This window comes from Chrysochloris asiatica, unplaced genomic scaffold (assembly GCF_000296735.1).
Source record: "Chrysochloris asiatica unplaced genomic scaffold, ChrAsi1.0 scaffold00140, whole genome shotgun sequence".
Lineage (NCBI taxonomy): Eukaryota > Metazoa > Chordata > Mammalia > Afrosoricida > Chrysochloridae > Chrysochloris > Chrysochloris asiatica.
The window spans coordinates 4,223,087-4,233,982 of record NW_006408658.1 but is presented as its reverse complement, the minus strand read 5'-3'; the positions used below and the strand labels follow the sequence as shown (position 1 = coordinate 4,233,982).

At 36.7% G+C, this 10,896-nt stretch overlaps 1 protein-coding gene across 1 annotated transcript; it reads right to left on the bottom strand.

Annotated features, from left to right (window-relative positions):
* Positions 1 to 9,705: 9,705 nt before the first annotated feature.
* Positions 9,706 to 10,644, bottom strand: LOC102812437 (olfactory receptor 51B5-like). The gene has a single exon (XM_006870339.1). It carries the CDS (start codon positions 10,642 to 10,644, stop codon positions 9,706 to 9,708), a length of 939 nt encoding a protein of 312 aa, XP_006870401.1.
* Between the last annotated feature and the right edge of the window lie 252 nt (positions 10,645 to 10,896).

The window sequence follows — 10,896 nt, the reverse complement described above, 5'->3', positions numbered from 1 at the left end:
TGAGTCAGTATTGAATCATAGTGACCCTATGCACAACAGAATGAAACACTGCCCAGTCCTGAGCTAACCTCACAATTTTTGCCACACTGGAGCCTGTTGATGCTGCCACTTTGCCAATCCATCTCTCTGGGGTTCTTCCTTTTTTCACTCTAACCCTCCAGCTTACCAAACATGACATCCTTCCCCAGTGACTGGTCTTTCCTGAAAATATGTTCAAAATATAAGAGACAAAGTCTGGCCATCCTGGCCTCCAAGGAGCACTCTGGCTATACTTCCTCCAACACAGATCTATTTGTTCTTTTGACAGCCCATGGTACTTTCAATACTGTTTTTGGTAAATGCTTCTATTTTGATACTGAATGATCAGTCTCTGGTGTACGTGCCTCACTAGTGTTGTTATATATATAACTTCTCTGAAAATTCAGCTCAAATGAGAGGTGATTAAGAGGCATACTCTTGGATTTTAATCAGTTTCGAGCTGACCAGTAAGCCTAGTCTTTTTGTGATTTTGAGTTTTGCTCCACATTTTCTCCACAGTATCCAGGACCTTCTAGTATCATCCCTTTCTGAGCAGTTGGTAGTAGTAACCTGAAACTATCTAGTTCTTCTGGTCTCAGGGTCATTGAGGCTAATGTTCACTTGGTCTATTAGTCCACTGGACTAATTGTTTCCAAATGACTTCCATTTTCATCACACTCCTTTCCTCCAGACAGAAGGAGATTAATAGTTGTACCTTAGATAACCACTTATAAGCTTTTAAGATCTCAGTCTCTAGTCACCAACATAGGATGTACATTGCTTTTGTGAACTATGTTATGCCAGTTGATCATGGTATCCCCTGAGACTATGGACCTGAGCCCCTAGGCCTAACAACTCCTTCCCTCAAGGTGTTTAGTAATGTCTAATAAGTTTTCATAATTTTGTCCCTTGTATGTGTGGCACTGTGGGTTAATGAACAGGACTACAAAGTTGATTTGATCCACAAGGTTTGAGCTCCCCAGCCACTCTTCAGAAACCCTATAAAGGGTGGCTGTGGGTGAGAACCTTTGAGTCAGTTACAACTCATAGTGATGCAGTACAGAGTTTCCAAGGAGTGACTAGTGGATTTGAACACTGATTTTAGTGCCTATACTATAACAGATAGGATACCAGGACTCCTGACAGGGCCAGGGGAAAAAAATAATGGTTTCAGTGCAGCTTCCAGGCTATGAGACTAGGAAGAATAAGATGCAAACAAATTTCTGAATAGTTATCTACTAAGAACCTTATGAATAGAAGTATAAAATGGTGTGATATAGTGCCAGAATATGAACCCCTCCTTTTGGAAGGAGCTCTGGTAGCATAGTAGTTATAAGTTGGTCTGCTAATCTCATGGTCAGCAGTTCCATGGGAAATTTGATGGAATAAAAATTGAAATATTTCAAGAAAGTGAAGCGGCACAGGAGGCACTCACTCATCCCTGCCAAGAAATCTGGAAGACAACTATCCGGATGACTGATTGGAAGAGAGCCATATCTATGCCCATTACAAAGAGGGGTGACCCAACGGAATGTGGAAATCATTGGACAAACTCTTTGATATCCCCTGTGAGTAAAGTTTTACTAAAGGCAATACAGAAATGGCTGTAATCATACATTGACAGAGAACTTCCAGAGGTTCAAGCTGGATTCAGAAGAGGCTGTAGAATGAGGGATATCATTGCTGATGTCCAATGGATCTTGGCTGAAAGCAGAGAATATCAGAAAGATATTTACCTGTGCTTTATTGACTACGCAAAGGTTTTCGATTGTGTGGATCATGACAAGCTATGGACAACATTGCGAAGTATGAGTATTCCAGAACACTTAAATGTATGTGCTCATGAGTAATCTGTGCCTGGACCAAGGAGCAGTTGTTCAAACAGAGCATGGGAACACCGAATATTTTAAAATTAAGAAAGAGAAAGATGTACAACAAGGTTGTATTCTTTCACCATATTTATTCAACCTGTACACTGAGCAAATAATACAAGAAGCTGGGTTCTATGAAGAAAAACATGACACCAGGATTGGAAGAAGACTCATTAACAACCTGTGATATGCAGGTGATACAACCTTGCTTGCTGAAAGTGAAGAGGACTTAAAACATTTACTGATGAAGATCAAAGAGCACAGCCTTCAGTATGGATTACATATCAATGTAAAGAAAATAAAAATCCTCACCACTGAACCAATAAACACATTCTTATCAATGGAGAAAAATTGAAGTTGTCAAGGACTTCATTCTTCTTGGATCAACTATCAACACTCATGGAAGCAGCAGTCAAGAAATCAAAGGACGTATTACATTAGGCAAATCTGCTGCACAAGACCTTTTTAAAGTGTTGAAGAGCAAAGATGTCAGCTTGAGGACTAAGATGCACCTGACCCAAGCCATAGTATTTTCAATAACCTCATATGCATGCAAGGAAGTCCTATTCAGTGTTGCTATGAGTAAGAATCAACTTGATGGCACTTAGCAACAACAACAACTGGACACAATGTAGATTGACATCAAACATCAGAAGAAAATGGAAGGGATACACAGAATAAAAAAACAACAAAAAACCCAAGCCATGTTTTTTTAATTGCCTCATATTCATGCAAAATTTGTACAATGAATAATGAAGGTAGAAAAAGAATTGGTGCATTTGAATTTGGTATGACAAAAAATATTTAAAGTACCTTGGACTGTCAGATGACCAAACAAATCTGTCTCAGAAAAAGTGCAGCCAGAATGTTCTTTAATACTGAGGATAATGAGACTTCATCTCTAGTACTTTTGACATGCTATCAGAAGACACATTCCCTAGAGAAGGAAATTTTACTTGGAATTGTAAAGAGTCAGTAAAAGGGGAAAGATTTCCAATGAGATGAACTGGCACAGTGACAGTAAAAAAGAGCTTAAACATAATAATAGCTTTGAGGATGGATCAGGACTGAGTAATGTTTGTGTCTCTGTGTATGTGTGCACGTGTGCTTAGGATTGCTATGATTTGGAACTGACTTAAAGACACCTGAAAACAACAACATATAGGTGAAAATACCCAAGACCTGAAAGTTCTCAAAGAGAATGAAAAGTTCTCAAAAGCAAATTATTACTCATCACTGGTTTTAGATCTCCCACTCCTTGGATTTGTTGTTGTTGTACAACTTTTTGTTTATCTATTATTTTAGTGTGGCACTGTAGGATCAGCACTGGACTTAAAAATACTGATAATGATCAAAGACCACAGCCCTCAGTATAGGTTACACCTCATGTAAAGAAAACAGAAATCCTTACCACTGGACCAATAAACAGCATCATGATAAATGGAGAAAAGATTGAGTTTGTGCAAGACTTCATTTTGCTTGGATCCACCATCACCACTCATTGAAACAGCAGTCAGGAAATCAAACGACGTGTTTCACTTGGCAAATCTTCTGAACAAGACCTGTTTAAAGTGTTCAAGAGTTAAATGTCAGTTAGAGAACTAAGATGCACCTGACCCAAGCCATGGTATTTTCAATAGCCTCATATGCATGTGAAAGTTGGACAATGACTAAGAAAGACCATATGATAATCGATGCATTTGAGTTATAGTGTTGGAAGAAAATATTAAAAGTACCACAGATAACCAGAAGAACAAACAAATCTAGAGTAAAAATGAGCACAATCATAGCAGCAAATGCAAGGATGATGGCACAGGACTGGGTGAAGTTTTGTTCTGTTGAACATAGGGTCCCTATGGGTCGGAACTGACTCAATGGTACTTAACAACAACAACAACAACATAATATAGACACATATATACTTGCAAACATAATTATATAATTGTGTTTCTCTCTCTCTCTGTGTGTGTTTCCTTTATTTGTGCACTGAGTGGAACCAAAACAGTGACTCATCACTATCAACGAACAACACTCATATTTGGATTTTGTTTTTTCATTAATTTTGTTTACTAAGGGAAAGGAGAATTCCTTGAAAAAAAGGAGTGATTTCATGAATCACACTGTTGTTGTTCTTAAATGCTGTCGAGGCAATTCCAACCCATAGCAACCCTGTACAGGGTTTCTGATGAGCAGCTGGTGAGCTTGAACTGCCAACCTTTTAGATCAAACCAACTTTGCAGAACAGCGCATTAGCCCACCGCACCACAGTGCCACACCAGAACACACTATGACAATATAAATTATCAGCACTGAGATACTGTGTGAGAAAGTAAACAAATGTTTGAAGTAATATTGTTGTATTATTAGGATATGTATAAAGAATCCAGAATCTAGTATGTTGGGGCTCCCTCCAACCAAATTTAGCACAATTTGAGCATCAATATAAATAATTATGGTAATGGATTATAATCCAAAAAATAAAATTAGAGTTAATGAATCTATACAGATACAGGAGCCCTGGTATGAGACTGTAGAATAAGCACTGTACTTTTAATCTCAAGGTCAGCAATTCAAACCTATTAGCCACAGCTCAGAATTCCAATACTGGGTCACTGCAAGTTGGAACTGACTCAATAGAACTTAACAACAACAACATATAGTTCTAAGGAAGCATGTTGGAACAGTAAGGTAATCACTAGGCTGCTAACCACAAGATCAGTAGTTCAAAACCACCAGCTGCTCTGTCAGAAAAGATGAGTCTGTCTGCTCCTGGAAAGATTTACAGTTTCACAAACCCTCTCTAGGTAAGTCAGAATTGACTTGATGGAGCAAGAGGGAGACTTTACACAGATATAAATAAATCAATGCATCCCTAGAAGGTTAAAAGAAAACCACTTTCATATAGCATAATGTCAGCTAATAAAATGAAAGGAATGATGGATTAATAAGTGAAATTTTGATGGGGAGAACTTTATTTATATAGTATCAAATTATATCATCATAGAATTATTTTAATTACAAAGGGAGAAATAATAACTTTTGAATGAATAACCCTGAAAGACAACACATAAAATCTTAGTTTTGGGTTTTCTAAAATGAGAATGACATAGGACCAGGCAGTGTTTTGCTCTCTTGTGCACAGGGTCACAATAAATTGGAACCCACTTGACGGCACCTGTCAACAACAGCTAACCACAAGGTCAGTGGTTCAAACCCACCAGACACTCCTTGAAAACCCTGTACAAAAAAAAAAAACAAAAAAAAAACAAATCCTATACAAGGTGGCTATGAGCGGCGGAAAGCAAGTCCAGGGCACTTAGCAACAAGTAGTTATCTAGTTCGTCTTCTGCTGTCTGTCTAATAATGTTTAATAATGTATTCATCCCATGCATTATTGTATAGTGATGTTTGTCCCCATGTTTTTTTTAGATGATCCTTATAGTTTTAGGTTTTACATTGAAAATTTTTATCTTGAGTTTATTTTTGTATAGGGTAAGAGATATGAATACTGTTCCAATTTCCTGCAAATATATATCTGGTTTTGCCAGCTCCTTTTGTTAAAGGGACAATGTCTTCCCCATTTGGTCCTGTGTCAAATATTAGTTGTTCATAGGTAGAAGGTGTTCTCAATTTTGCTTCATTGGTCTATATATCTGTCATTATCCTAGTGCTAGGCTGTTTTAATTACTTTAACTATGTACTGTATTTTGAAATGGAAAAATGTAAGGCTTTGCTTTTCTTTGTTCTTCTTCCTTCATTGTGCTTTGCTAATAAAGTTGCTTATTGGTTTATCCTTCTCTGTAAAGAATTGTGATGGAAGCTGGATTGGGTTTGCATTGTATCTGTAGATCAATCGTTTTGAGTAGTAGTATCATTTTCACAGTGATAAGTCTTCTTATCCATGTGCTTGATAGATTCTTCCATTTTTTATATAGTCTTCCATTTTGGCAGGTCTTTTTTTTGTTGTTTCTTATTAAGTGTTTTATAGTTCTCCTTGTATAGTTCTTTTTGTGATTCTTTTGTATTCTTTAGTCTTTCATCTATTCAGTGGGTATTATGGCATTATTGGCATTACTCTTCTGATTTCTTATTCAAAAATTCTCGTAATTATTCCCTAAATAAATCCAGCTGATTTTTGTATGTGGATCTGTATCCTGCTACTTTGCTGAATCCTTTTATAAATTCCAGTAGTTTTCTTGATAAGCCTCTGGGATATTCTGTGTATATAATCATATCTTCTGAAAAGAGAAAGAAATTTATTTCTTGTTTGCCAACATGGATGCCTTAAATTTCCCTTTCTTGCGTATAAATCTGACTCAGCATTCAAGCACGATAGTGAGTAGAAGTCATGATAGACCAGGAACACCCTGGTCTGTTCCCATTCCATTTCTCTCCATTTAGACCAATGTTGGCTGTTGGTTTTGTATACATACCATTAACTATTTTAAGAAATTTCCATTCTGTTCCTATTTTGCTGAACATTTTATAAAAAATGGGTGTTGGATTTTTTCAATTGTTTTTTTCTGTTTTGATTGCTAGGATCATATGGTTAATTTCCTTTGTTTCATTATTTAAGTAGTGAAATACATTGACTGATTTTCTAAAGTTGAACCATCCTTAAGGACCTACTTGATATGAGTCCCACTTGATCATGATGTATTATTATTTTTTGTATGTTGTTGGGTTTTGTAAACTTTGATTTTGTTGTGAATGTTCGCATCTATGGTAATAAGAGATATTGGACTATGATTTTCTTTTAAGTGATACCTTTGCCTGGCTCTGGTATGAGGGTTATGCTCACTTCATAATATGAATTCAATAGTATTCTCTCCTTTTTACATTCTGAAATAGTTTGAATAGAATTGATATCAATTGTTTCTTGAATGTTTAGTAGAATTCGCCAGCGAAGCCATCTGAACTTTTATTGTTGTGGAGAGTTTATGACCTGTTCAATTTCTTCTCTTGTTATGAGTCTTATGGCTCTGATCAAATGTTCTACCTCAGTCTGTGTTAGCTTAGGTAGGTAGTGTGTTTCTAGAAATGTGTCCATTTGTTTTAATTTTCAAATTTGGTTTAAGTCCTGGTGTGGTGCTGTAGGATAAGCACTGGACTGAAAGGGCGGTTTGAACTATAAAGCTGGTGGTTCAAATCTAGCAGCTGCTCCTCAGAAACCCTATCCAGGATAGCCAAGAGTCAGAACTGATTCTGCAACACTCAACAAGAACACAGTTCTTCACAGTATTTTTATTATTTTTTTCTATTTCATTTGGATCTTTGTGACATCACTCATTCATTTCTACCTTTTTTCTTTTGCTAGATTTTCCAGTGGTTTGTCAATTTTAAGGTTTTTCAAAGAACCAATTACTAATCTTGTGGATTCTAATGTTTTTCTGTTTTGTTTATTTTATTTCTGCTATGATTTTTATTACTTCTTTTCTTCTTGTAACTCAAGGATTTTTAACCTATCTTTTTCCAATTGTTGGAGATGGTGGGTTAAGGTGCTGATTTGGGTTCTTTCTTCTTTTTTGATGCATGCATTTATTGCTACAAATTCCTCTCTGACCATTGTTTTTCCCAAAAGTTTGGTATATCATTTTTCATTCTTGTTTGATTTGATGAATTTTTATTTCATTTTTAAATTTCTTCTATTACATAAGGTTGTTATGAGTCAAAAGCATCTCAGTGACATGTAATAACAACAACAATTAAGCAATAATTTTGAAGCAAGTGTTATTGTTAGTCCAAGAATTTATTTTTTATGCTTGGAAAATTATAGATTTCTAATTTTTAGCATTATTATCTAAGAAGATGCTTTATAAAATGTCATTGTTTTTAAATTTACAGAGGTTGCTTTGTGGCTGAACATACATTCTGTTATGGAGGATCAACATTATGAACTGTAAAATAATGTTGTTGTTGAATGGAGTTTTATGTATATATCTATGAGGTCAAGTTGGTAGATTTGTTGTTTGGCTCTTCTGTGTGTTTGCTGAGATTTTTTCCCTTGTTGCTCTGCCCTTCATAGAGAGTGATGTATTAAAGTCTCCTATTCTTATTGTGGAAGGAATGCTTGTAACATACTGGCTATGAGTTGGGCTGCTAAACTCAAGGTCAGCAGTTTGAAGCAAGCAGACATTTCATGGGAGGTACATAAGGCTTTCTACTCTGGTAAGGATTACGGTCTCAGAAGCCCTATTCAGGGTTGCTATGAGTCAGAATCGACTCCATGGCACACCACCAACACCACTCTTATTGTGCTGTTGTCTACTCCTCTTCAATTCTGTTAAAGTTTCATTTTTGTATTTTGGGGCTCTTTCATTGGGTGCACAGATATTTACTATGATTATGTATTCTTGTTCCATTAACCCTGTAATCATTACATAATAGTCTTCCTTATCTTTTATGCTGGTTTTCTTCTTTAAAGTTTATTTTATAAGAAATTAATATTACCACTCCTACATTTCTTTGGTTGCCATTTGTTTGATATACACTTTTCCATCCTTTAATTTTTATCATATATCTGTCTTTATGTGTCTTTAATATACAGCATAATTGTGATCCATTTATTCCATTAACATTCAATGCATTTATCAATAAGTATGGTGTTGTATAGGTGCTGGCACACTCCTGGGTTAATGCAACACGTTTTATGGTTCCTCCCTTGACTAAATGCAGCAGGATTTGAGGGTAGAGGATACTGGACCTTGATTCCAGTGTCTCCAGCTGTCACCATACAAGCCATCCTAATTGTGCAGGTACCCAACCCAAACAGCCATGAATCATTAATTGTGAATGGTTCTATCTCTATTTATTGGCCCTCTACTGAAATGTGTTTACCTGAGTCTCTTGCTTCCTGCATTTTCCTTCCTTCGATCAAACTTAATTTCTACTAATCTTCATTCTGAATTTCTCTACACTTTGTCTCTGTCTTATAGGGATTTCTTTTAGTTGTATTCCAAATTTCCTAACCCAGAACATTGTTTGCAATGAATTAAAAGACTAGACTGTGCTGGTCTGGCTGACTAGGCACCTCTACTTCATACCTCTCCTCATTCACTGCTTTTATTCAGCTTCTTCTTCCAATCAGTGTTTGATCTACTATTTTATCCTTTCATTTGAATCTTTGGGTTCGAGGACTGTATTATGCATTTGTTTCACTTGGTTTCTGGTCTTTGTTTAAGGGTCACTATGGATTGTCTGACTGGTTTGCCATTGTGCCTTCACCCTGAGCTCATGAATCTTAATACAAAATCATAACTATTTAATGAAGAAGAAAAAGTCAAAAAGAGAGACTATTTTAATGATTACTAAAACCCTATAATAAGAGGACTTGTAAATTTTTGCAGGAAAATCCCTCAAATTTTGTGACAAAATTATACATCCCCATAGTTTGTGTGGAGTCTTATATGGGATGATTTAACTTAATATAAATGAACCCAACTTTACTCCATTTTATCCAGATTCCTAATTTTATACCCTGATGATTCTTTTCCCTAACCTATGTTTCTAACCCTAAATGCATACTTGTTAAATTAGTCACCTAAGATATTTTTATCACAGGGACTGAGTGAAAGGTAGATAAATATATTTAGTAAATAGAAATACAAAACATTACAAAAACTTGCATATACCTCAGGGCAATTTGTTGCTTTACTATAACAGCTATTTCATGAAGGCTACTAAACAGAGTCACTATGAGTCAGAATCAACTCCACAGTACTTAAAAACAACAACAACAGCAACTAAACAGATATGAGACATCTTTGCTCCTTTGCTTAAGTTCTCATATTGTGTGGGAGTCCTTATTGACCAGAGATCAAGCCCCAATTCTATGGATAGTAAAAAGACGGAGAATTCCATTTTGGATCTGCTTGGTCTTAACACTATAGATTATAGGGTTCATTAATGGAGGGAACAAAAAATAGACATAGCTCATAATAAGGTGGACAATATGTGGAATGTGATTCCCAAATCGATGAATCAGAGACAGTCCAATCACTGTGACATAAAAAACCAGGACACAGCAGATATGGGAGACACAGGTATTGAGGGCTTTGGCCCTCTCCTCTCTGGATGCGATGTTCAGAACACTCTTGAGTATCAACACATAGGAGATTAGAATAATCAGAGAATCCATCACAAATATGAGGACCACAAGCACTATGGGATACAGACGATTAAAGGTGATGTCTGCACAGGCCAGTTTGATGACATCCTGGTGAAGGCAGAATGCATGGGAGAGGACATGGGAGTGGCAATAGGGGAAGAAATAGAGGAGCATTATTGGGGGAGTAACAGAAACAAATCCCCTCAGCAGAACTCCCAGGCCGATCTTCATCACCCTAGTATAGGTTAGGATGGAAGTATATCTAAGGGGATTGCTAATGGCAACAAAGCGATCATAGGCCATGGCAAGCAAAACACCAGACTCTACAAAGGAAAGTGAGTGTATAAAGTAGGCTTGGGAAAAGCAGGCCCCATTTCCAATCTCCCTGTGATCCAACCAGAGGACTGCCAGCACTGTGGGCATTGTGGTCAAGGTTAGCCCTAAATCTGTGGCTGCCAGCATGGCCAGGAAATAGTACATGGGCTCATGGAGACTGTGATCTTCCTTGATGAGAAAGAGGAGGGTGGTATTGCCCAAAAGGACAGAGATATAGACAAAAAAGAAGGGCATGGAAATCCAATGATGATATGTCTCCAAACCTGGAAAACCGGTCAGCAGAAAGCAAGTAGAGTTGTTGGTGGGCCACATGTTGGGTTTACCCTGAAGAAAATGTGTTTCTTTCTCAGTATGACCACAGAAATGCAAGCTTACTTTCAAGATATCACTCCAGCTATATCATCTCAGAATTCTTTCTTAAAGGTAATAGTTACATCAAATAAATCATTGTTTCTCAGTTATAATATGACAACCTGCATTTTTTTTTTCTTAATTGCTCATTCTCAGGCCTAGCCTCTACTTCATCAAACTTGGTGCTTTTGAGCATCTGTTTTTTAACAAGCT

Excerpts from the sequence above, each read along its gene's own strand:
- LOC102812437 (XM_006870339.1), bottom strand. The coding sequence starts at position 10,644 with ATGTGGCCCACCAACAACTCTACTTGCTTTCTGCTGACCGGTTTTCCA.